The sequence below is a fragment of the Elephas maximus genome, chromosome 20, assembly GCF_024166365.1.
Source record: "Elephas maximus indicus isolate mEleMax1 chromosome 20, mEleMax1 primary haplotype, whole genome shotgun sequence".
Taxonomy (NCBI): domain Eukaryota; kingdom Metazoa; phylum Chordata; class Mammalia; order Proboscidea; family Elephantidae; genus Elephas; species Elephas maximus.
Genome location: NC_064838.1, coordinates 62,445,033 through 62,472,650, shown reverse-complemented (window position 1 = coordinate 62,472,650; position 27,618 = coordinate 62,445,033). Strand labels below are relative to the sequence as shown.

The following is a 27,618-nucleotide window of genomic DNA, read 5'->3' as shown; positions in this document are numbered from 1 at the left end:
ATTGTGCTTGCTCCTTTAAAAACTTATCTCTATGAAACCAAACAGACAACATTTACTCTAAAGCAAAGATGAGAAGGTAATGAGGGGGCACGGAAACTAGATTAAATGGAAACAGAACAATCAGAACAGAAATAAAGAGAATGTTGAAACATTGTGAAAAATGTAACCAATGTCACTGAACAATCTGTATAGAAACTGTTAAATGGGAAACTAATTTGCTGTGTAAACTTTCACCAGAAACACAATATTATAAAGAAATATTTAATACAATATTATAACTTGTAAAGGCTAGTCTTATAAGAAAACCTTTCAAAGTTGTGGTTTAACTCGTGAAACGTGTGATGGATTTGCATGAAGCCTTTAGCTTCTTCTTTCACTGTCATTTGTAGTGAAAGGCCAACTGCTAGGGACATGGAGCTCAGATTAGAAGCGAAGTCACTGACCGTGGAGGCCTGTGGGAATCCAACCTGTGACCTTTGCTGCATTCACAATGTGCTATAATCAGACATTTCAGGATGTTCTAATTTTGATCACAAAGTTACAGTCTTAAATAAAACGGGCTAATACATTGGTTTATAAAATAAACAATATCACCCAGGAGTATTGTGCTTGCTCCTTTAAAAACTTATCTCTATATATGGAGAGAAAAGGAAACACTTGGGGAAGAGAAAGGAAAATGACTCGCTCCTGATTTTAGTGTTGGTGGCAATTTTATGATCAAGACATTGAAACAAAACAAGAGCAATATTGTTCTTTTGTTCTATATTTAGAGTATCTGCCTGGGAGGTAAAATTGCCTTAAAGGTGGGAATAAATTTTCCATTAAGATCTCACTAGAATGTAAGCTCTTTGAGAGGGCAGAGATTTTTGTCTGTTTTGTTAACTGCTATGCTCCCAAACAGGACAGTGTCTCTGGTGCAGAGTAGGTGCTCAAACAAAACAAGGTCGAGTGAAGGCATGAATCTTCTCTGAGCAAGAAGGCAAGTTCTCAGCAAGTCAAGTCATGGTCCATCATTGTTGTATCCTGATATTACAGTTGCTATATGGACTCAAACCAGGAAAAAAACACAAGACTCAACAAATGGGTGGTAGATTATCTATTTCTTTTCAAAATATTCATTCTTCAGTTGTGAAGCAGCACTCAACTTTCTAACGCTAAAAAGTCACTACTGGTTCAGCTTCTCTGCTGTACTTAATCATTAAGATAAACATCAACACCCACCTGGAGCAAAGGAGAATGAAGAAAACCAAAGACACAAGAAAAATATTAGCCCAAGAGACTAAAGGACCACATAAACCAGACTCCACCAGCCTGAGACCAGAAGAACTAGATGGTGCCTAACTACCAGCAATGACTACCCTGACAGGGAACACAACAGAGAGTCCTGGATGGAGCAGGAGAAAAGCATGGAGCAGAACTCAAATTTACGTAAGAAGGCCAGACTTAATGGTCTGTCAGAGGCTGGAGGAAGCCCTGAAACTATGGCCCCTGACACTCTGTTAACCCAGAACTGCAACCATTCCTGAAGCCCACTCTTCACACAAAGATAAGACTGGACTATAAAACAAAAAAATAATACACTTGAGGACTGTGCTTTTTAGTTCAATCAGATACATGAGACCAAATGGGTGGTTCCTGACCAGAGGCAGGATGAGAAGGCAGGAAGGGGCAAGAACTGATGGAATGGACAAAGGGTACCCAGGGTAGAAAGGGGAGCATGCTGTCATATTGTGGGGATTGCAACTAATGTCACAAAACAATATATGTACAAATTTTTGTATGAGAAATCTACTTGAGCTGCAAACTTTCACCTAAAGCACTATAAAAAAAAAAAATTTACCAATAACGTTAAAGTAGCTCAGATATTATTAAGCAAAAAAAAAAAAAAAAAAAAAAGGCAAACAACAGTTGTTGGTAGTTGCTGTTCAGTTGATTCCTACTCATGGTGACCCCATATGTTAGGGTAAAATCTGCTCCACGGAGTTTTCTTGGCTATAATCTTAATGGAAACTGACCGCCAGGCCTTTTCTTCCACGGTATCGCTGGGTGGTTTTGAACCGCCAATCTTTAGGTTAGCGGTGGAGCACAAGCTGTACCACCCAGGGACTTTAAAAAGGGCTCCTTGTTGTTGTTGTTATTTGCCTTCGAGTCTACCTCAGGACCTCACATCAACAGTATATAAAAAGGAAATGGAAGAATAGCTACCAGTGTTGATACCAAAACTGTTCCCAAACTGGGAAGCCTACAAAGTGACTGTATTTTCACTGTATCTTTGGGTAGAGAGAATTACGGGTGGGTAAAAGATACTGCCATGGACCACTTCCTATGCCACTGAAAACCATTACTTGGAAGGAAAGTAAGGTTAAGGATCAAGAGTGGGAAAGAGAACTAACATTTGCTGGACACCAAAACAGTGCTCCCTGTTTTACAAGAAGTATTTCATTAAACTCCCACAAGAACCCTGGAAATTAAATATTGTTTAACGCCATTTTACAAATGAGAAAACTGAGGTTTAAATGTCTAAATAAAGTTGCCTGCAGGCATATAGCTAGTTAGCGGTAAAATCTGGATTTGAATCTAGCTGTTTTATCTACTAGTATTCTTTAACTTCCACCCTCAAAGGTATTATAGACTTTTCTTTTAAATAATATTTTATGGTGTTTCTGGTGAAGATTTACATAGTAGTTTAGGTTCCTATTCAACAATTTCTGCACAAGTTGTTCAGTGACATTGGTTACATTCTTCACAACGCCTGAACGTTCTCATTTCCTTTCTGGTTGTTCTGTTTTTATTAATCTAGTTTCCCTGCCCCCTCACATTCTCATCTTTGTTTTAAAGTAATTTTTGACAGTTTGGTATTATAGACACTTAATGACTGCAAGTTGAGTTAGTGCTTAAACATATTTGGAAAAAAACGATAAGGCTCGTATTTGGTGATTGCAGCAATTGGTATTTTCAATGCAAAAAAGAAAATCCCACCAAAAAGTCAACGATGAAAGCATTTTAAAAGTAAAAGAATTAAGCCAAATCCAAAAGAAAATACTTCATAGTCAAATATAAAGCCTTACAAAAACAACTTACTTTGGCCATCTAGCTTATTACAAGGATTAGCATATCTTTACACGTTAACCCTGAGAAGCGTTAGTAAAATGTTGATGTCTGCTAGAAAGTCCCTGGGTATATAAAAGCTTTTGAGTATATAAAAACTCAAAGTTTTCTATTCTTATATAATCATTATGTATACTGCTTTTAACTTCTACTTTTCAGTCAACAATATATTTTGAAAATTTTCCCCCAAGTCATGAACTTAATCTGTATCTTATACCATTCTTAAAGGTTGTATCCTATTCAATTGCATGGACTTGCCATAATTTATTTAATGAATACCTTTATTATTGGATACTTACGTTATTCTCTTTTACTTTTAAAACCACACTGAAACAAATGCCCTTGGATACTTGTCCCATTTGTTCCTTAAGGTAAAAACCCAGAACTGGAATTACTGGATCAAAAAGTTTTTAAATACTTATTTTATTGCCACATTTAAAATGGAAATCAGTAAAACTGATACCACATAATTTCAAGCAAATACATTCTAATCTAGAACACATTAAAAAGAAGCACTATACTTTTCTTTAATTAAAGAAGCAAGATACTTTTCTTTAATTAAAGAAGCTCTGATTTTTCCTCCTAAGGCTCTGCTTCCACTTCAAAATGCTGGCCACTCAACCAACTGATCTGAATAGGTATTTAGGTGGTGAAGTAAAAGCTATTTTAAAGTCTGTTCTCATTCCATTTTAATAAGATGAAACAAATTGCCATATATGCTAAAAATAGTTCACCGTTTTGAAACTCAACGCCTGTTTGCCAGAACAATATTAGTGATGCATATTCCACGCATTCTTTCCCCAAATATGGCATCTGTAGTGTACAAAATTCAGAATGGAAGCCACCAGATATCTGAAAAAATGCCATCCTTTTAAATATTTTTAAAAGCCAAAGGATCCAGTTACTTTCATAAAAGAAAATGTTCTGAAATTGAATATTCCAAAATTTTTTTTACACATTGGTTTAACTGACCAAAATAATTGTGAATCTAGTTTTAAACTTTATGCTGGCACATTCTGATGAAAGTCCCACAGGATAATGAGCACATCCCACTGAATTTATATGCCCAATTTCCCTATGCATAAAAGTGATTTGACAATAAAACGCTTTAAACCTTACTTTTCTTTTCTGACACTGTAAAAGAAAAGAACTAACAGAATAAACTACATTACACAATTATAGGACTATTTATTATAAAATATAAGTAGATTCAACAAAATTAGTTTAAAATTGAGATGTCAAAAATTAAGAAAATATTACTAAGGAATTTAAAAGGTACGATAACCCTAAAAAAGGGACTATAAGCATTTTTCACCTGTTAAGTTGTATCATAAAAGATTTACATTGTGTTTGACTTAAAATTTGAGATGAAAGGTGAAAATAATGCTGGCGGTGACACAGAGAGATCACAGTGAGTCTTTAAGACTTAGGGAAACCTATCAAGCATTAACTTTCAAAGCTACATACATGTACACCATTTTAAAAGAAACTTCCAATTAATATACCCTTTTTAAAACAGAGGTCCAACTATTGTATATATTCTTTGATACTGTCTCTGGATTGCCATTTTAAGAGCTACAAAAAAAAAACTGAACTGATGGTTAAACCACAATGACCTTGAAAATGTACACTAACCTTCATTATCCAAAAGAACTGCCAAAATCCATAGAAAAATCAGAAAACTAACCTTTTGAAAGCTTTGTTTCTTCTACCACTTTGGTTAGATGCCCCTCAACGATCAGCTTCTCTGCCAAAGAAAATAAACGTTACTATCCAAGCCCAGACCGAGCAGCTTTCCCGAGCAGGGCACTGTAACACATTCCATGACCAAATTTAAAACTGATAACATTACTCCTATTACCAGGCTTGAACAAAAACTTGAACCTGGAAGGGGAACTGAGGGAACTCGGACTACGGTAGGACAGAGACTAATGCAGAGAACTGGGGTAGGGGAAGAATTTGGAAATAAATGTTTTATCTTTTCTTTTCGTTAATTTTCACCTTCTTAAAAAACTTGGAACAATCAAATCAACACTCTTTAAATAATTAAAATTCGGATTTTCATATTCTGCATTTCTCCAAGGGGGGAGAATATATCTATTCTTTACATCCCCTGATTTCATCCTGGTTGTCAGTTCTTGTCCTGCAGTTTACACTTTCTGCATTGTGTGAGAATTTCTCCATTCTGTCACTCTTCAACATACAGCAACATGGTCCGCCCCCACCACTGAACCACTGACACTTCTCTAAGATCTCCACAGCCTCCCTTCTGCCAAAGCCTATGGCTCCACGCCATGATTTTCATTCCCGCTGTATTATAGTTTACTATGACTAATACAATGTGAGACCCTTTGTTTCTCTCTGGAAGTTCTCAGAATCTTTATCCCTGGTGTTCTTAAATTTTGGTATATGTTTTGTTTTTTTAAATCGCGGTGAAATTTATATAACTCAAAATCAACCATTTTAAAATGAATGATTCAGTGGCATTTAGTCCATTCACAATGTTGTGCAACCAGTTACCTCTTACCTAGTTCCAAAACATCTTTATCAACCCAAAAGGAAATCCTGTACCCATTCAGCAGTTACGCCCCGCTCCCTCCTTCCCCCTGTCCCTGGCAACCACTAATCTGCTTTCTGTCTTTATGGATTTACCTATTCTGCATGTTCCATAAATGAAATCATACCATATGTGGACATCTGTGCTTGTTTAGTGTGTCGTCTTTTTAAAATGTATTGTGCTGAGCACTTGCCGCATCCTTTCAGCTCAGAAGCTCACTTCTGGGGAATTGTCTTGTACTCTATTTCATTAGGAAACCCTGGAGGCGTAGTGGTTGAGAGCTACCGCTGCTAAACAAAAGGTCAGGAGTTCGAATTGACCAGGCGCTCCTTGGAAACTCTAGGGGGCAGTTCTACTCTGTCCTGAGTTGGAAAGGACTGGACGGCAACGGGTTTTTTTTTTTTTTTGGTTTCTATTTCATTAATAAATTCTCCTTTTCTCTTGCCTCCTTCTCCCTAACCTCTTCTCCTCTCCCCCTCACCCTCCACCTCTGTAACTCTTATGATTCAGACGCTCGATATCTGGGATTAATCTCATAGTTTTCTTACATTTTTCCTTTTTTTCTTAATAAAAATGTCCTATCTTTTTGTTATGTTTTCTGCACTATTTCCTCTACTTTCTCTTCTAATGCTACTAATTAAATATATATACATATATAAAATATCTGCTATCATACTTCTAGCTTTCAAGAATTCTACTCGCACTCTGTTCCCTTTTCTTATTTCATCCATAAAACATCTTATCTTTCTGAAGAAATTATACTTTCTTTGAAGTTTTCTTCTGCTTCTTGCATTTTTTCCCATTTCCTTCCTAGTCACATTTTCTATTTGTTTATTATTTGTTTTTTTTGTCAAACTATTTTTATCTGGAGTTCCAGGTTCAACTCAGTCCCCCAGGAAAAAAGCTAAACTAGAAAAGGCACCAGGGTTTCATGCCTTGCTCAGAACAGCTTGTAAAACTGTCTGAAGCCCCTGGACTTGTACGGTTTACTCTTTTTGAATATTAAGTATAATTACCCAGGCTTTTAATTCTGGGCTCACATAGGGAAATCCTGCATCTAAAAAAGGCAAATTAAAAGGTACAAAGGAGCTGAAAGATACTGTCCTGTCCCTGATCCACTGTGCCGCCGACTGGCTCTGTTACCTCGCCAAGGTGGCAGCAGCGTTACTTGTTTTGATCTCTGTTTCTCAATAGAGATTTTCCTCAAAAGTGGTGACCTTGGCTGGCTCTTCATATTCAATGGTGAGGCAATAGAAAGGTGACGAAGTTATGTGTGCCTGAGCAGGGCTTGTTACCTGCTGAGTGGCATGGTGGCAGTTTGTTGGGTGACCTTCAAATGTCAGTAGACCAAGTGTTTTGTCTTGGTCTGATCAGTTTCCCTGGAGTGAAAAACTCTAACCTGCTTTCTGAGAAGTGTAAACCTGGTGACTCGGATTCTGGTTCAATACATAGATTTTTACTTATTTTGGCCACCTTTCTTCAGTAAGGTGTTCAGCCATGTCTGATGTACTCCAGGCTAGACACTCTGTTTTAGCCTCCAGAGAGGAAAAAAACCTCCAATCTTGTCAATGGGAGCAAAGAGACATCTGTCTCTTTGCATGGACTGGAGAAAGAGAAATGTGGGTTAAACTACCTCTTTCATAAGACTTTTAATTTTTGTTTTCAGCACCACCCTGCCTTGGTTCACAGGCATTAAGTGCCTCTGATACCTGAAACAAAGTTTTAACTCAGTTTTTTTGCCTTCCTCTACCCTTCTGAGAGCCTTTAAAAAGAGAAAACGGGAACCCAAATCGGTTACCACTCAATTATCTGTTTTACACCTTCCATAATTTTTGCCGACAACTATTATCTGCTGTAGCCTCCTCTCGTGTTCTCTCGGTCCTTGTGATGGTATCGCTTATAATCTTGTGTTGTCATTTTAGTTGGGTTTCAGGAGGCAGCAATTATAAATGAATGGGTCTCTTCATATTTAATCAGACATTTACTATCTCCCTTTTGAAATTTTCCTCCTTTGACTCTCATTTTTACTTCTTCTATAGGCTTGTTTATCGGCCTTTTCATATCTTTCCCTTCCTCTGACTATAATCTCAGTATGCATGTTATCCTTTTAAGATCTCTGTCAACAACAACAAAAATCCTTTCTTAATGGCTTTAAGGACCTGCTACACTTGAATAATTTCTAAATGTTGAGGTAAGTCCAGCTCTCTCTCTCTTAGGCTCCAGACCCCTATGTTCAACTACTTCCCAAACATCTTCACCCAGAAATCTGATGGGGACTTAATATCACTATGTCTAAAACTGAATTTATCTTCTCTTCCTGTCTCCTAGGAGCACTGGTAGTACAGTGGTTAAGAGCTACAGAGAGCTACAGCTGCTAACCAAAAGAGGCAGTTTGAATCCACCAGCCACTCCTTAAAAACTCCTTGGGGGAGTTCTACTCCATCCTAAAAGGTCACTATGAGCTGGAAATGACTCGATAGCAACAACTTTCCCATCTCCTAAATGGATATGGAGTCTTTCTTCTCTAAGCTTCTGTAACTCTTCATTCATATCTCCACTAAGGCTTTACGTTACATCGTAATTATCCAGTTATGTCTACCCTTCCAACCACCCTATGAATTCCTTCAAATATTTACTACACACCAGGCACAGTACTAGGTGTTCTTCATTGAATATCAAGATAAATATGATCTAGGAATTTAGGGTAAGGTGAAAGCAGGCATGCATCTTATTAATAATTTAACCCCCAACACAATTCTGACATGAAGCAGATACTCCACAAATGCTTGTTTATATGACTATATCAAATAATAATATACAAGTGCGGACTTCGGAAGCTTTCTCTAGTACACTAAAGATCTAAGTACCAACTTGTTTTTAAAATTATGAAGACACATTGCCGTTTTCATTGTTAGCTGCCTTCTGGTTGATTCTGATGCATGGTGACCCCACATGTGCAAAGTAGAACCGTTCCATAGAGTTTTCAATGCTGTGATCTTTCGGAAGTAGACGGCCAGGCCTGTCTCCCATGGCATCTCTGGGTGGGTTCCAACCACCAACCTCTCTGCTAGGAGTCGAGCACTTAACCCTTTGCACTATCCAGGGCTCTATAAAGAGACATTGTTGTGTGCTGTGTTGAGTCAATTCCAACTCATAGTGACCCCTTGAGACAGAGTAAAACTGCCTCACAGGATTTTCCTAGGCTGTAACTTTTATGGGAGCAGATCACCAGGTCTTTTCTCCTGTGGAACGGCTGGTGGGTTCGAACTGAAAGACAGATTCTCAACCAAAAACCCACTGCCATCAAGTTGATCCCAACTCACAGTGACCCCATGTGACAGAGTTAACTGCCCCCGTAGGGTTTCCAAGGCTGTAAATCTTTACGGAACCGGATTGTCACATCTTTCTCCCACAGAGCAGCTGGTGGGTTCAAACCGATGACCTCTCGGTTAGCAGTCAAGTGCTTAACCACTGTACTACCAGGGCTCCTTCTGAAAGACAAATTAAACCCATTGCCATCGAGTCCATTCCGACTCATAGCGACCCTATGGGACAGAGTAGAACTGCCCCCTAGGGTTTCCAAGGAGCGGCTGGTGGATTGAAACTGCAGGGCCTTTGGCTGGCAACCAAGCTGTTAACCACTGCGCCACCAGGGCTATAATTTATTGTTTGAAACTTTCTCACCCTTGGAACAAAATCTGAAGTCCCTACCAATACCATACGATCTAGGTCAGGGGTCAGCAGGCTACAGCTCCGCAGGGCCTAATGTGGCCTGCTGTCTGTTTGGTAAATGAGTTTTATGGGAACACAACCAAGACTGTTCATTTACATACTGTCTCTGGCTGCTTTCCACTACAATAGCCGAATTGAGTAGGTGTGTAACAGAGACCCCGTAGCCAGCAAAGCCTAAAATATTTCTTATCTGGAGCTTTACAGAAAAAAAGCATTCTTGTTCTAAAACCCTCACCTCAGTCCACCCAGTTTCGATTCCAGTGTCACCTCCCTAAGGAGCTGACAGCCACACCTTTGTCACCCCATATCTCCTTATATTCTTTTTCTTAGTATGCTTATCACTATCTGACATATTATTAGTTTATTAGTTTTTTCTCCCTCAAGAGAATGTAAGGTCACTGTTGGGAAAACTTTGTCTTGTTTACTGCTATACCCCAACAGCTAAAATGATGCATGGCACATTGTAGATGCTTAATAAATATTGCCTTGGAAACCCTAAGGGGCAGTTCTATCTGTCCTATAGGGTCACAATGAGTCAGAATCAACTTGATGGCAACAGGTTTTGGTTTATTATCACTATGGAAATAGTTTAAGTTTGGGTTATCAAATCCGGTAATTCACTAGTGGCCTGTGATTAAATTTTTTTTTAAAGTATTGTTTTAAAAAAAAAAAAAAGTCTCTAAATATGGATTCCCAAACTTAGGGTGGAGACCTCAATTCTCTGGGAATACTAAAAGTCACTGTTGGAACACATACAATCAAAAGAGCTAAGATATGAGATTTCCACCTCTGACCCTGCCTCCCTCAGAGCCTCAAAGAGAGCACTTGCATGCAATGATAACTGCAGGCCTGGAAAGGGCTGTCTGCCTTGGCACAACAAAGAGAAAGTAGAGGGCTTTCTTTCTTTCTTTCTGAAACTCCTTTTCAAGGGATACTCTAAAGAGATCCTTACTCATTTTCTCCTATTTTAAAATCATATTTATTTATTATAAAAAACAACACAAAGGGGGTATAAAACAAGAATATGAGTTAATAAATTTTGATAAAGCAAATGCCAAGCCAAGAAACAGAACCTTTCCACAGCCCCCAAAGCCCTCTGCATGCCCTTTTCCAATCAAAACACCTTGCTCCCCATAAAGGTAACTACTACCCTGACTTACATGGTGTTTAATACCTTGCATTTCTTTTTAGTCATACCTTCCAAAATATGAATGACTAAATAATGTAATTTAATTTTATTGTTTTGCACTTTATATAAATAGAATACTACAGGGTGTATGTTTTATGTCAGGTGTCTTTCACCCAATATATCTCACTATATTTCTCCATTTGAGTACTGACAGTCTTTTGGGTTATTTCCGGTTTCAAACTATTGTGAATAATGCTGCTATCAGCACCAGCGGTGCCTTGGAAAAAATGCCTGGAGATCTAACCCCAAAAAACCAGCCACGGAAAACCTTACAGAGCACAGTTCTACCCTGATACACATAAGGTCACCATGTGTCAGAGTCAACTCGACAGTAACAGGTTTTTACGCATGTGCGGGCATTTCTGTGAGGAATCTACCAAGAAGTCGAACTGATAGGTATAACAATCCCAGTTTAATAGCATTTCAGAACCATCATCTAAACACTTAAGTCTAGTCAGAAAACATATGATGGAGTTGCAAAAACTGTCAAATCTCGCCAAAGACTGAAGAGAACAGAATCAAGTTTATTTCATGGTTGACAGAAATAAATCATGTACTAATCATATTACTATGTGGCACAAAATAAAAATGCAAAACAACGCAATCAAAAGAAGCTCAAAGGGAGCAGAGGCATGCATGCCAAGATTGGATTAAGTTCTTAAAGCCAAAGGGCCATTTTCCTCATGTGACAGCTACAACTAACTGAAACACTAAACCAGACGATGAACCCCAACAACACTGACTATCAGATCCTGGTGTCAGTTGTCCTGGGACTTTCACAAACCGACGAAAGGGAGGAGCAGGTTAATATAAAAGAGCTAGCTAATCCACTGCTAGAACTGCCAACCTAGAAAATATTTCTGTATCTCAAGGTTGGGTTTCATTCAACAAATAATGCCGTAACTAGGACATCAAAACAACAGGGATGAAACCAAAGTTTGAAAGTGGCACGCATACTGGTAATAAGTAAAACAATTTCTAGATGATCAGAAAATAGAACTTGAAGAGGAACAGTAGAGCTTTAAGAGGAACAACCAGCTTTCATTGTTTCGTGGCTGGGGACGAAAAGGAGAAAAACAAGTTACTTCAACAAGAACACTCCCATTAACACCCTCTCCAGCTTCCCAAACATTTTTCTGTCTGCTAACCACCACATACTGCTTACTTAGTGTGTGCCAGGCATTACTTAGAGCACTTGGTAAATATGATTTCATTTAAGTCTCATACTAACCCTATGAGGTAGGCACTTCTATCTCATGCTATAAATGAGGAAATCAATGTTTACAGGGGTTAAATAATTTTCCCAGAGTCTCACTGCTAGTGAGAGGCTGAGTCAGGATTCACATCAAGAGCCCTTGGATCCAATTCTAAACACCAAAAATGGAAACAAGCTAAAGTCGCCTAAAAGGGCGTTGAAGGCAAACACAGCAGGGAAACCAGGATTAGCTTAATTAGATTCTGGATGCAATCAATGTAAAAATAACATTCAGCATTCAACATCAAGCCCGCAATTCATTTCCCTTGCCAGAGCAGCAATTTACAAAGTAGGAATGGAGTTTCAGAACCTCACAGGACATTCTCTTACCACTCTGCTGTTGATGAGGTCCCCAATTGTAACAACAGACTTTCACAAGATTACTCATTTCTGCAGCAAAACAGTTAAATCAAGTCTTGGTATAGAAGACAGTCTGCCTTTTCATAAAAACAGCTCTTTAATCTAACAAAAACCAAACCCATTGCTGTCGAGTCAATTCCGACTCATAGCGACCCTACAGGACAGAGTAGAACTGCCCCATGGGGTTCCAAGGTTGTAATCGTTATGTAAGCAGACTGACACATCTTCCTCCCGTGAGTGGCTGATGGGTTCGAACTGCCGACTTAGTGGCTGGAAGCTGAGAGCTTAACCACTGCGCTACCAGGGCTACTGGTTCCAGAAGCTATTGGTTCTAAAACCTAAAAATAAGGAAGCATAAAAGAGGTGGGAAAAAAGATTTAGAATTTAAGGACAGATTGAAAATTAAATGAAACGGACCCATTTCAAGAACATAGAAACAGATCTTTTTAAAAAGGAACAGTCTGCATACCAAAACATCGTTGGCATGAATGTAAGATTACTTTCTGTGCAGTCACACTGGGAGAAAACCTGGTAAAATGTTCTAGGGAAACTGATTAGTACAAATAACAAATATACCCTCCAGTATAGCCTAGATTGGACAAACTAAGAACCAAGAAATAAAAAATAAGCAATATCTAGCTTAAACTCAGAGTTTTCCTGTAATAGGGGCATAAACTATGAGTAGGGAACTACAACAAGTGTTTTCTATTCTCTGCCATAAACTGCTTTGGCTTAAAGAAAAAAAGGTTAAAAAACGAAAATTTAAAAATATGTTTCAAGTAGAATATGTAAGCAGAATAACCCTGAAATCTTTCAGAGAGGCTGAACTCACAGGGTGACGAAAAGTAAACAGTCACAAGAACAACACTAATTCAATGCATGACTCCAAACAAGGCAATTTCTATCTGAGAGCAAAGCCTGAGAGAAGGGAGAAGGGAGTGAGAGAAGCATACACGGATAGTGACTGTAATTTCAAAATGGAGGTGGGAGGTGGGCAAAGGAAGAAAACAATCAGAAAAAAAACAGTAAGACAGGAAATATTTAAGAGAATTAGATTTTTACCTAATAAAAACAAACAAAAAAAAACAGCTAAGTCCCATAGTAAGCCTGGATTAAGACTACAAAGACAAGAGACTTATTTCAGGACACTTAACTCCATCATCAAGACGGAGCTACCCTTGAGGAAGGTGGCAGTTTCCTCAGTTTCCTCAGGGGAAAGGTGCTGTGGCACCCAGCAGTGATGCCTCTGCCCTCCTCTGGGCACACACTAGTGAGAAAACCCCAGGAGGCAGGCAGCCGCACAGAGAGGGCTGTCTTTCACTTTACCCCCATGAAGTGATGGCAGGTCTCCATGCCCCTTATACCCTCCACCTTTTACCCTTCATCTTTTCACATACGAGTTAATCAAGTGACAGAGTTCATGGAAAATGTACCAAGGAGACTTAAGGGGCACAATTTGTCAATTCAGAAAGCATCTTTAGCAGAACACAAAAGTTTCAATGTATCCATTAAGGTTATACAGTAAACCTGAAATAACTAAACTTCTCAGGGAGCATGGAATGAGGAGCTCCTGCTTAAACCAAATTCTTGTCTGAATCCCGAAGAGGAAAATATTGCTAAAACTTCTTAGCAAGCTTCACTAAAGTTACTTGCTAATCTTCGATTCTTGGGGTGAAGTTCCTTTTATACAGAAGTATTTACTTAATGGCTCTGGAATTAGGCAAAAGGTTATATTTAAATCTGCCCCAAGTCCAATTTCTTTGCCTGGGATTAAAAGCTTTTCTCCTAAAAGAGAAGTAAGAGAAACACAAAGTCTGTTTTACCATAAAAGGAAAACAAACTGAAATGTGTTCTGTATTTTCCTCAAAATCACCTTGTGAATAAAGACAGTCAACAACTAAATCGCTCTCTTATGGATTCATGCACATAAACTGAAAAATCTGTCAATAAAGACAGATATGAAGAATTACATAGAAATGAACTATGTGCTTTCTAATTTTTAAAACATGAGGTGAACTTATACCGTACAAGCACAGTAAGTAATGAAAACTAGGTCCTAACACTTACTTTTTAAAACAGGAGAAACAAGAGCATGAAGTATCACTGCACACAGAATGCATACTGTGTGATCAAGATCCTAAGTCAGTTCAAGAAGTCTGTCAGTGGAAACAGTGGCAAAAAGGTTTGTGCGTGCTTGTCAATAAATAACCTGAAACTGTTTCAAACATACTTGAGTACAAGTTCACCTGAGTAAGATTTTTGCTGAATTTGCCTTGCTTGTGATAATACTTATTAAACACAATAATTTCTATGATGGCAGCTTGTCATAAAATGGAACATCCCTTCTGATAACGAAGCAAACCAGAAGTAACCCTTAATATTCCTAATCTGGCTTTCTGAATTTAAGGAATCAAACAGGTTTGGAAGATTTTGAGACACAACTGGCATCCTCATTATCTAAGTCTTTTTTTTTTTTTTGCTACTTGCTACTCAGGAACGAAATACATTTAGATAACGGGCTATATCCCTAGCTACCTGAACTTACAGTCCAGACTTTCACTATTTGCACTCAGGGACCCAATGCATTCAGATGACGACGAACACTTATAGTTTCATTTTTTGTCCACAGTACAGGACTTTATATTCTGATTTTTCTATGTACCACACACTTAGCATTTTCCCATGCAACTGCATAGTCCTCATGATCATCACTTTTAGCTGTCTAATATTCCATTTAACAGACCAAGGGCAATTCACATAAGTTCTGCTCCATCTCTGAATGTTTATTTAGTCCATCTGTTCTCCTCAAGAGAAAGATGTCACAGTCTGCTTTTGTAAAGATTATAGCCTATGGGGCAGTTCTGCACTGTCTTACGGGGTCGCTGTAAGTTGGAATTGACTCGATGGCAATGAATTTTTTTGAGTTCCCTGTTACTATGACGTAATAAAAATCTCCAAACAAATCTTTATTTACAAAAGACTTTGTTCTATGTTATAACTACAACTAAGTATTTTATAAATTTTGTAACAATATTTTTTAAATAAAATGTTCAATAAGAAATTAGACATTAAAATTTTTAAAGCTTTTTTTTTTTAAGCTAAGGAAATAAGAAAAAACTAAAGGACTTCTGCAAACTGCAACTCAGTAAAACATTCTTTTGATAAAATCTGTTCTTATTTCTTTGAGCTCAAAATATTAATCCCAAAAGTTCAAAAATATAAATAACTTACCAAAGAAATACGGGTTTTTGAAATAGAAGCATAAAATCCTTCCAAAGATTTGTATTTTAGATTGCATATTCTACTTTTAGTTATTTCAGTGGATATAAATTATTTTGCCCCAAGTCCCTATGCCAATTTGCCATAAAAGATAATAAAAAAATACACTGATCTTTGCTATATGAACTTTTTAAAAGGACAAATAAATACCCCATATTTATTAAATAAACTGCTTTAAAGTAATACTAAACTTCAACATTACAGTATCTAAGACAGACAAAAACAGAAGCTCTTGTAAAACTCTTAATGAAATTCCAAGTTTCCATTTCATCTGTTGAATTTGTGTCTGCTCTAGATAGCGGATGTGACCCTTACAAGCCCCAAGGGCTAGATGTGTTCCTGAGGGTCAGGGGCAGGGTGGACATGGAACATATGTGTGAACACCCACAAAATTAGTCATTAAGCATAATAACCAAGAAAACTACACATTTCAAAAGGACAGAGAACAGAAACAGAAAAATGCCTGAAAAAGTATCTGAGAGTAAAAACTATAGACATCATCATATGTATGGTGACCCTGAACTGTCACCGACAAGACCAGGAGATACTATACTCTAGTGACAGTTACAGATTTGAGCAGCTCCATGATTTTCAAGTAAAAGGGAATTCAAGATACTTTTGTTTAGAGTTGAGCAGAGGTCTAAATAACCCCAAAGGCCAACCTATTTAGGTATCTTTAAAATATCCTTAAAGACAGTTGTATACAACTTCCCAGGGTAGGCAGCTGCTGTCAGACTGTAAGACAACTTAATGCTACTACTTCCCCAGAAAGCTCCTGCCATCCTGAGGGCCATCTTCAGAATTGAGTGCCAAAGTAAATAATTACTTCCATGACTTTATTTGATCATTTAATTCAAAAAAATTTGTTTTAAAACCTCTAACACCAAATCGGTAATAGAAGTAGAACTTAAAACAAGTTTATAGTATTACCGTCTCTTCATTAAGTATCCACACAGAAAGTTTGGGTGCTGAACATTCTACTTTATTCCCTGCTCAGTAACGATCCTTAAAAAGTAAGCTTAAAACTCCCTGTCTTTTTATCTGTGGCTAATATGAAATGCTCAGCTCCACAGGCAAAGGCAAATGTGACAGAAATATCATCTTTCTCAAAAGAGGGACGAAGAAATAGTATAAAAAGGTTCACTGCTATCTGAAGATGGCCCTTTACGCACTTCCAGCGTAACGAACACATTAAGGCCCTCATTTTTTTAGTTTTAGCCCCTGACTTCATTAAAATCAATTTGAAAAATACTCTGTACTCACTCTGGCACTCTATGAACTGACGAATAAAAGTGCAGTCCCCGCCACTCTCTGAAAGCAAGTGCTCTAATAAAGAAAGAAACACCTTTAAGGATATAGTTTGTTGCTGTCTTTGAAAACCAACAGCAAAGGTAGGAAAATGGAAATGTATTTACATAGGTAACTTTGAATAAGACTAATAGAAATTGAGTATATTTTATTTAAAACTAACAGCAGACATATTTTAGAGCTAAATAGAGTTAAATGACTAAAAATTGTAATTAATTTGAAAATCATTAATTTGTACCCTAATGGTTAGCTTTTAAAGGTGCAGTTTTTATCCAAAGAGCTCAAGAAAACCATATACACATTGCTTTAAAAGCTTCACTTTTAAAATTTACCTTTCTTCATGACAGCTTAACAAATACCCTTAAATAATCTTAAAATTTATACTTGTTATACCTGAATTGATTTTCAAGTACGTGTCCTCTAACAGTCCCTCTTCAAAGCTATTCATCTGAGTTAAGAAGTAAAAGGTAAATACTTTAAGAATACCATAAAGTAATGCCTTAAAATTTTTAAGAAACTGAAACAAAATTTTAATTTGTACAGTTTCGCTTCACCAATAATTTTCCTTTCTGAGTCACTTAATCTGAACTGTATATATTATCAAAACATTACATGTTTATCTCTGCCTAAATGATCAAAATCAATGCCTAAACATTTTTTAAGTAAGCGCTGGGAAGAGTTTTGCTCAGGTCAGACAGAATTTGGTTTGTTTTAAAAACGGATGGGGACAATCTAAATCTAATATTGTGATTTCATAAAAGCTTCGGCCCTTTTCTTGCAATAATAATCTTTATTTACTTTGATTCAAAGAGCTAACGTCTGTCTGAATCTAGATAACATCCTTCAATTACATACTTGGATCTTTCAAAACTAACAGACTTCGGAAATTCAAGTCTTAAAAATATATTCCAACATGGTGACTGTCTAGAAGATGTGAAAGTGCTAAAACCTGTGAAAGAGGACACATCATTAGCACCACTCTGATGGGAAAAGCCGCCTTCTGTCCTCATCCGTCTCACCAACCCACTCCTAATCGCCAGCCCTGCATGAGGCAGCGCATCCTACTCTCATGGCTCCTCAGCCTCTCTTGACATCCTTCCTGTCAGCATTATTTACCCCCAGGCTCAAAGCTACTCTTCTCCTCCATCTAGTTACATGGTGTGTGCAGTCTGCAGTCCAAGCCACCATCAGCACAAGACAAAAACATGTAGAAAACAAGTTCAGTAACACCTACGTTTGGAGAGACCAATGCATTACATACTTAGAATATTATATAGAAATACGAATATAAGAAAGATAAAATCTAAGGGTAACAGGAATTTTAAATTAAAAAAAAAAACTAATAAATAGAATTTGCCAATTGGAGCCAAGAAAACCAAAACAGCAACTCCCAGTAAAACATTAATCACAAAAATAAAAAGTTGTTTTATATAAATGTTATGTAAGCTGTAACATTTTCGAACTCAAACTATGTAACATCACTGTTAAATACAAAAACTCATTTGAAACCAAATTTTAACCTAACTACAGGACTTTATAAAACTTATTGAAACCAAATTTCAGACCAACACAAAAGGCCTTTAGATAACATTTATTAAAGCTGGACATCCCACCATCACCCACCAAGCTAAAAGGCCCTTTTATCTACTCTGATTTTAATATTGGAACTTACCATTAAAATATTTACTACACTGGTTTAGATAAAATTCAAAATCAATATTAAAAGATAAACATATATTTGGTTTCTACAAAAGCATGTCCTAAACACATGAGAGAAGTCTTTCATATAATATATGTAAAGGGTTTGAAGCATGACACTTTTAATGCTTTATCACTTGAATTTAGGCACTTGGGAATTAACTTCGCCAAAAACACAAAAGATACCACTGATGAAGCAAAAAGAATCAGATACTTATTAGAGGGAGGGGGTCTATGATACTAAGTAGGGTTGTAGGAAGGTAAAGAAAAAGAGCACTACAGAAACATAAAATTAAGATGTACTCTACTTAAAATTTGTTTTACTTATACATGTGAGTTTCCTATGGACTTTGACTTTCTATACCGGTTGTCTAACACGGTAGCCATTAGCCATATGTGGCTACTGATCCCTTAAAACGTGGCTAGTTCAAATTGAGACGTGCTGTAAGTGTAATATACACGGGGTTTCAAAGACTTAGTGAAGAAAAAACAATGTGAAATGTTTCATTAAGACTTTTTAAAAATATTGATGACACACTGAAATGATACTATTTTAGATATAGTGGATTAAATAAAATGTATTATTAAAGTTCATTTCACCTGTCTGTTTTCACATTTTTTAATGTGACTACCAGGAAATTTAAAATTACATATGTGGCTCTCATACCTCTATTGGAAAGTGCTATTTTGTACTCTCTCAGATATACTCAAATTATATTTATTAGATAAGATACAAAAAAAATTTATAGTACAAAAACTTGTGCTTATAGCTACTTCAAGTAATTGCAGAAATGGAGTTCACTGGAGAAATAATACTAATTTTAACATCTCCAGACATTTTAAAATATTTTCTTACAACTCTACTTGGTGCCCTCTCTCTACTACTTTAAAGAGTAATTTTAGTTAAAACCCTATCTAACAATAAATCATGGCCATGGATTCTGGTAACAGTGCAATATCTGACGGTTCATTATTATAAGTGATTTAGAAAAGCAGATTCCAAAATATACTCTGTAACTAAATCTGGTGTAACAAAGTTTTGTGTATATTCAGAAATTTACTACTCAGTCTCTTTAAAAATATTCTATTAGTCACTCTCACACTCTACTCAATTTATTACCACCAGAAAATAAACACACTAGCAAGGGGATCATAGTTACAGCAAGGAGTTACCTTAAAATATTTAATCTTGAATCAAAGAGTTATCTACGACTATTCTCGTCTAAATCAACTGGAATTGGCAAAAATTGTAAGCAGTAATTTGACAACTCTCAGGAGTATAAGGATGGCTCAGTGTACATAAAAGGATTCTCTTAAGTGAAGGACTACAAGGTTCCTCGCCTGGATCAGTACTAACGTTACTAACAAATACATGCTCAAGTCAAGACAGTGATAGATTTGGATAAAAAGTTTCCACACCAGAGAGAGAAAGACAAGTGAAAATATAAATCCTTTTAAGGATGACAAGCTTTTAGAAGCTGAGGAATAAATCATTCTACATAGAAATGCAAAATATCCTTAATAAACAGCATTTAGTAATTTTGTTGCAATGAATATAAACCACACCTTTAAAAATTCTCAAATTGAAACTCAAACTGGAATTTCTAAACTCAATACATTTTACATAAGATATATAAAGTAGTCAAATGATTAATGAAACTTTTTTCTTAATTGAGAGTTTCTAAATTCCTTATATATGCAATATTTGGTCTTGACACTGAAACTCACATATAATAATTACCCGAGTATTCTGCCAGTTCTTGACTAAAAACAAAAGAAACAAAAAAAATGTCTTCTAATTTTATCAGTTTGGCTGTTGCCCAAGGACTATAAAGATATCCCCTGATATATGGAAAAAATACTTAGTAAGAAGTTCTGGATGTCAACCTTGATGTCTTCTACTAACTTCTACATAAAAACTGAAATGAAATGCATACAATTTATAAACACAGAAAACAGTTTTATTCATTTTGGCCTCTAAGCATCTAGTGTAGGATGTGGCATACAGTTGGTGCTCAAATCACTGTCGGATGGGTAGGGAAGGGAAGCGGAATGCACAGTGATCTTCATGACTAAAGAAATATAGAAGTCATTGGGTAAAAAGTATCCTATACAGTAGTAGGAAAACCAATAGCAGGAATAAGTTTTTGACAACTGAGAACCCAAGCAATCCAGAAAGAAGAGACACAGAACCAAAAACTAATAAAGGATTTTTTCTGATGGCAGAGTTGACTGACCCTGTTCTCTCTGTCTGAAACATATGGGTAAAGAAAAGTAGTTTCTATGACATGTACAAGGGCTCAACTGGCTCTTAAGGAAACTCTTGGGGAGGATGGGAGGGGGAAAGTGCACAAACATTAAAAATGAGGGTCACTTATCTCCAGGAAGCAGAGCTTGATGGAACAAGGTGGTATAGTTCTTTGAAAAATATTGGGGAGAAAAAAAAAACTCTATATAAGTCAATGCTAATGCTAAAATTCATAATTTTCTTATTATTTGAATAAGTGAAATTTCCATATAACAAAGGATATCCAAGAATAGACTGTAGCATTAAATCTTACAAAATAAAGGGAAGCTTGATTTTAAAAGACAAGATTTAGTGGTCTGTGAACAGCATACTTTTCATTCCAAACACTTAAAACCTTGAAACCCTGACCTCCCTATCCTGTTTAAATAGTAAAAGGACATTATGAAAGAAAAATATTTAAGCTTTTTACACTACCTTTTTCTGTGCTCCCATTTATTTTAGGTAAGAAGTCATCGACTTGTATCCCTAGGATCAAGACAGTGTATCATTGCCTGATCAAAGAAAGTATTACTTTAAAACTGGTCTCAAGTGTCATCACGGCATTTTGTATTCCTACTTACATTAAGGTAGTACAGAACAATTCAGATTTACTTTTACAAAAAGGGTTCAACTTGCCGCTTTCTATCAAGTTAGAGAAAAGGCTGCAATTGCTTAGTAGCTTTCCAATGAATCTCAAAAGAAAAAGGATCCTGTTGTTCATGTATTTTTCTTATTTAAACATCTCTAAGAAGAACGTGTCAGACGCAAAAAGCCCAATTCAGGTCAAGCACTAAAGAATGGTGCCCACTGGTGGCAACCAAGCATATTTTTAAAAATTTATTTTTTCTACAACAGTGTAGGTACTTCATGACTAATAAGTAAAACATCTCTCTTACGGAAAATAAATACCCAATGTGAGACAGTAAACAAGGTCAAAAGTTTAATGGTAAAATTCAGCTATAAACAAGAAATCTGGATGACACCTACCTAAGCTGCTGCATTCTTTAAGAGTTTTCTCCTGAAGATGTTCTAACCGTACTGTAAATAAAAGTCCAAGAAAAAGATATTTCACAGATAAAAAGAAAAAAAAAATCAAATCAAATCCATTTCTGGGTTAGCTAGCTCACCTTGTAAAGCTGTTAGTCTTTCGTTGGTGAAATCGTTATCAGCTTGCAAAGCTTCTATTTTTGCCTGAAGCTCCTGTTCTTTTTCCTCCATTTCATCTATTTTATGTTGTAATTCTTTTTTCTCAGCTTGTCCCTTCTGTTGGATTTCCTCTTGTTTCCCCTCTGCTACCTGTTGAAAAAGAAAAAGAAAATTCAGTTATCAATAAAACCTGACTTTTAAGCCAGGACTACTTCATTCACTTAAACCCCTAAGGAGAGTATTTAACGTTATAGAATGTATCTGTGAACCTATTGTTTTTTTAATTGGCAAGGAAGATAAAGACAAGTCTTGATGCCAAAAGTTGATCAGCACTGGACTCTCATATTCGTATCACCTAAGAGAAGAAAAATTTGGAGCAAGCAAGCAAGCAAGCAAGCAAACAAGCAAGCAAGCAAGCAAGCAGACTCAATACGCATGAAGGGTCAAAGTGAAAAACTCTACATCTTTCAAGATGGAAATAAGATTTTCTCCTAAAATTACTACTGTTTCCATTTGTTTCTAAATGATAAAATATCACATATTTTGAAATTTTAAACAAAATTATGTTTAGCTAAAGGGATGATGGTTCAAGCACTTTTCAAAAAGACCTCCTTTTAACACGACCAAGCTTTAAAACTATCATAGGTTAACTAACCTCACAGCTGGAAGTGTGCTCTGGTCTTCTCTAACAAATGCATACATCTTCCAGGCACTCAATCCATGGTCTGAATTATATAAACATGGGCCTTCACAAACCCAGTTATAATGTTTTAAAGGATCAACTTGACATTAGTCTGTTCTTATCCTAAACGTCCCAAAGCTACAGGGAATGGTGGCTGAAGTACAGTCATTAGCATCACTGAGGGCCACAAGGGTTCAAACAGCGATGATCACTCCCCGTGTTCCGGCACTAACATTACGGGCACTGCCTTTGAAACTGCCTAAAGATGAGCAGTTTCAGGATTCAAAACGAAAACTGAGTATCTTGGGTTTTGCTGATTCTTGCCTGTTTCCAGTTATACATCAGAAGATACCTATTGTGAAGTACTGACTACATTTCCATCCAGAAGAAATATGCTAGCTTTTACAGATTTTCAATTTATAGATTTTTTTTCATGGCAATGTGGGTTGGGCTAAATGGAATACAAGCACCTTCTTTTTGCTATAAACTTCAAGTATTACCAAATTTTATATCAATAACTATTCAGCAACAACTAACCTTTTAAGCTAACCAGTCTGTTAGGGACAATAAGCTTACAATACTTTCAGGTATGTTAAGTTACATACCTTTAACTTATACATACCTTTAACTTGTCAGATAAATCTTTAATCTCATTAACTGCTCCATTATATTTGTTGGCTAATTCTCTTAATTCTTCCTGAGTCCGTTCATTCATTTCTTTCAAGTGGGTACATTCATCTTCAGTATTACTCAAACTTCGCTGCAATTCAAGATTACGGGTGATTTATTTAGAATAAATGTACATTCTAAATTCAATTTATAAAAAGTATAACTACATGGGCTGTTCGAATCAACATTTGCCCTGGACATTATATAAGGCTGAGTTAAATAATATAAGGATTTCTGTTTACTTAAGGTGCCCACTAAAATAGAACATCAAACTAAGAATTAAAAAAAAAAAAAAAAAGGCGGAGGCATAGGGAAGAGAGGATAACTTCTGTATAGTTATACTTTTAAAAGGCCAATTGTGTATAATTTTAGCCTTGAAAATGTTTTAAGCCTATTAATTGTTGAAAGCTGGGTTAATAATACATAGTGATTAATAAGAAAATTAGAAGACAGTTATCGACTTTCTTTCCTTACATGTCAAATTAATGACACGACAGTGAATCAGGCACCATGGGATGAGGCTATTAAAGAAACTATTTAGTTTACAATGGGCATTTTAACCATATCCAGTAACAAATAACTTCTCTGGTAATTTTTCAGTGGTTGGAAGGAATGAGTTGTATTACTTAGGTTTTTTTTTTTTTTAAACCAATGATAATCACATTTTAATTGCTCCTCGAAAACTTAGAAAGGACCTCAGAGATGATTTTCCCTTAGAACCTTCAAAGTTATGACACAGTTTTCCTCTCTGGAAGATGAGTAAAGTAACAGCATGTTATGTAAGTTTTTAGACTACAATGACTATCCTTGACTTTCTGAAAAGCAAAACTAGGTGACAGGTGATCAACTCCCTGGCACATATCATGGTTCACTGTATGGTGGCTGAACCCTAAGCACTGTAAAAGCAGTAAGATTTCCCGATTAGGCTTTTACTTCTTCAATCACCAACCAGTGGACACAGATACCAAAATTCACATGTCTAATATTCTTAAAATTAAAATACCTCAACTTCTGAAAGTTTTCTAACAACTTCAATTTTCTCCTGAAGAACCCGCCTCAGGGACTCTTTGGCTGTCGTCTCATAGTTATGTTTATCCTCCTGTAATGCTATGAGCTCCTTCCGTAAACTATCTTCTGTTTGATTCTAGGATGAAAAGATATTTATAATTATAGCCAATATTTTTTAAGAAAAACATTTACCACTTGGAAAAATAACACAGTATGATGTTTTTTAAATTCTGTATTGATACCTTCAAACACAAATGATGTTGGCCCCTGTATTAACTGAAGCTGTATTTAAAAGTTGCATTAGTATATTATGCCTTCCTAAATATATTAATTCACACTTTCAATAGAAAAAAGTATCAAAAGTAGCTGAGAATTTCTCTCAAATATACAAAATGAATTACTCTTATATCTGTCATCTTATCTGCAAGCCACAATATTTACACTCATGGGCAAAAATAATTACTTTCAAAGGCACCATGCATTTTAAAACAATGCTTAAACTAAAAGGAATAAGAGCATCGTGGAGAAAAAATTGTTTCCAGGTCTGAATCAAGAAATGTACAAAATGACATGTAAAAGAATGTTGATATGACAATATTTACACCCCCCTGCCCCCCCACAAACAAAAGAAAGAAACACATAAGATGAGCCTGGGACATCTTTTCTGGTGTGACAGCAGAAACCTCTCAAAGTCATCCATGAGTCCATCAGAAGGACTCAAGAGCCAAGCTGAGGAGGTTCCCCTGGGCCAAAAATGGGATAATTTGAGCATCAATAAGAAAAAAAGAAAAAAACTGTAATAGACTGAAACACATCAAAATACATTTAAATCTAAATGAGGGGAAAAACAGCTCATGGTCGTTCTTTGTTAGATGAAAATGAACCAACTCATTATTTTGAAATACGGTGAATAAAGGGAGAAACACATTTATCCTGCTTTTTCTAAAGAAAGTGTACCTCAGGGTAACCAAATGGTTGATATGGGGAAGTTTGTCTTGTACAGAAGCAATCCAGCTAATACATGAAGGAATCACAGAATTAGAACAGCACCATTTTTGCAATCCTTAATGAAATAATGGATCTAGGCAAGAATCATCAATGATTACTAATATCTCTAAAAAACAGATAACCTTACATTAGATTGTCTCCTGATGGATGCACACAATATCCTCTATGACGTGTTCTTGGCAAAAAATAAAATAATATATATACACATAATCTAAATCAGATCAAATCTCTACATCAAGCTATCAACTTGGGGGAGGGAGAGTTAGCCAGAAGACTGCTTAAATAACAGTTCAGGTTGCGGGAAATTTAGAGGGCAAATGACCCAGTTTCTTCAACAAATATCAACTGTAATAGAAAAGAGAGACTAATACATAGGTGCTCATCATACAACTCTTTGACTTACATATATGTTTGAAATTTCTCATAATGACAAAAGATTAAGAAGAATGGTGAAAATGTATAAAAGTTTTAGCATCTAGTCAAAATGAGAGTCAAAGAAATGAAGCTATATAAAAAAACGATGTCCTTTTCTTCATGTACCTGAGATTGATACCTACTTTGGAGCATGCCTGTAATTGGTTTCCCATAACTTCTAACCGTGATAAGAGTCTATCTTCATCTATTAAAGCCTGTTGAAGAAAAATTAAATACAAATAAAACCACAGAGTAATTAAATATTAACTACATAAAAAAGCTTGCTCTTGCCAAAAAAAAGTATCCACTGAAAAATACTTAATTTTCAACATTTGTTCATTAGCTAGGAAAAAACTTTGTTGTTACTTGCTACAAAATTTTAATTTTAGTTAATTCAACATCTAGGGTATATTCAACTATGTTGAAATGTTTCTTGAACATAAAGGCAACTGGAATACCTGCCAACTGGTATCTGAAGCCTCCTGGGTGATGGCCAGTAACCGCTGTAGCGTGGCTAACTTCTGTTCCAACATCTGTTCCCGGTGTAAGGCCTCCTGATATTAAAAAAAAACACAAAAGAAATTCTAATAAAATACAACATGATTCCTTTGAGAAGTACTCAGTTTGCAGCATATTCTAAAAATGTTCTCATACCACACTCCACTTTATATCTTGCTTCTAAACTCGATAAATCTACTTTGTAAAATATATACAGGTCACATCTTTTTAGCCTCTTCAATCTTCTGTTGGGCTACAAATACTGCTGTTAGGGGCAGTCTACCTATAGCTTCCTCATAACATAGAAAACAGGTCACCCGTCTTTTTTTTTATTTTATTCATAATTCACCAGAGTTTAAAAAAAAAAACTAGAAGAAGCTAACAAACGTTTTAAGCCTATATACACAAACAGAGAGAGAGAGAGAGGCAGAAACAAAGTTACCTAAAAAGTTGTTTATTTTTCCTTATGTACCTGAGATTAATACCTACTTTGGAACATGCCTGCCATTTAGAGAGAGATTGCTTCGTTCTCACAGCCTATTGCGTTTTCAGATGTTCTGATTCTCTCCCTGAATGCATACCACTTAGCAGCAACTGAACTTGCCAAAAATAAGTAAGGGCCCACCAAATGCTGGTTCAATGTAATTAAGAGGCCAAGGCGTTATGTAACTACTTGGCGGCTCCAAAGGAATATCTTATAGAGAAAGAGGTTGGCTAGCGAAGCCTGATCTCTAGGTGACTTGTTAACATTTGATAGCTGTTAGGATGGTCTCCTTCACCAAGGTGAAAATGCTCACGCAGCATTCAGCTGTGGTTTTGGCATACCTTCTTTAAATTTCACTTTCTCCTATTCCTGTCATTATCCAGAGGACACTTACTACTTTAATAACCCTGAGCCACCTCAACAAAGAAGCATATGCTTTCAAACATAGCACTTGAGGTCCAACACATGAATTTATTGCTCTCCACATCCTTGATAAATAATGATTAGGAAAAACCTGGTCTGATTAGAGTTAGACGTATTCTTTTTTTAATATAACTTTAAAAGCTTAGGTTAAAGAATCTAATAAAAACCACATCACCTCAGAACCCACATTAAAAACATGCCTTAAATTTAAAAAGACAGTATTTGCCATGTTTATTTTAAGCCTCTAAAATATTCCCAGTATCCAGATTATACTGATGCTGCAAAAGTTTTACTTAAAAACAAAACCAATAATATCTTCACAGTCTATTTCCACTAAAAAAAAAAAAAATTCCACTAGAGGGAGTAATTTCACCCTTTTTACTCAATTCTGTTTAGATTTCATAACTCCATGAACCACATCCTAACAGAAATCTAATACTTCCAGGGTCTTTCAGTTCTAAAGCATGAAATGTACCTCTTCCATTCTTGTATTCAGAAAGTTTACAATTTACA

General features: G+C 36.2%; 1 protein-coding gene across 32 annotated transcripts in view; it reads right to left on the bottom strand.

Annotated features, from left to right (window-relative positions):
* Window positions 1-27,618, bottom strand: part of SLMAP (sarcolemma associated protein) — a 159,005-nt gene that overhangs the window by 33,120 nt on the left and 98,267 nt on the right. For 6 of the 32 annotated variants that reach the window (XM_049863520.1, XM_049863538.1, XM_049863521.1 and 3 more), the window contains exons 6-14: window positions 26,159-26,254; window positions 25,844-25,915; window positions 24,274-24,414; window positions 23,224-23,361; window positions 21,901-22,069; window positions 21,761-21,811; window positions 21,209-21,259; window positions 16,744-16,806; window positions 4,796-4,855 (exon numbers count right to left, since the gene is read on the bottom strand). In XM_049863520.1, the coding sequence (XP_049719477.1) occupies window positions 4,796-4,855; window positions 16,744-16,806; window positions 21,209-21,259; window positions 21,761-21,811; window positions 21,901-22,069; window positions 23,224-23,361; window positions 24,274-24,414; window positions 25,844-25,915; window positions 26,159-26,254 (841 nt within the window). The remainder of the gene's footprint in view (window positions 1-4,795; window positions 4,856-16,743; window positions 16,807-21,208; window positions 21,260-21,760; window positions 21,812-21,900; window positions 22,070-23,223; window positions 23,362-24,273; window positions 24,415-25,843; window positions 25,916-26,158; window positions 26,255-27,618) is intronic. The other 26 variants (XM_049863532.1, XM_049863533.1, XM_049863548.1 and 23 more) reach the window with 8 other exon arrangements.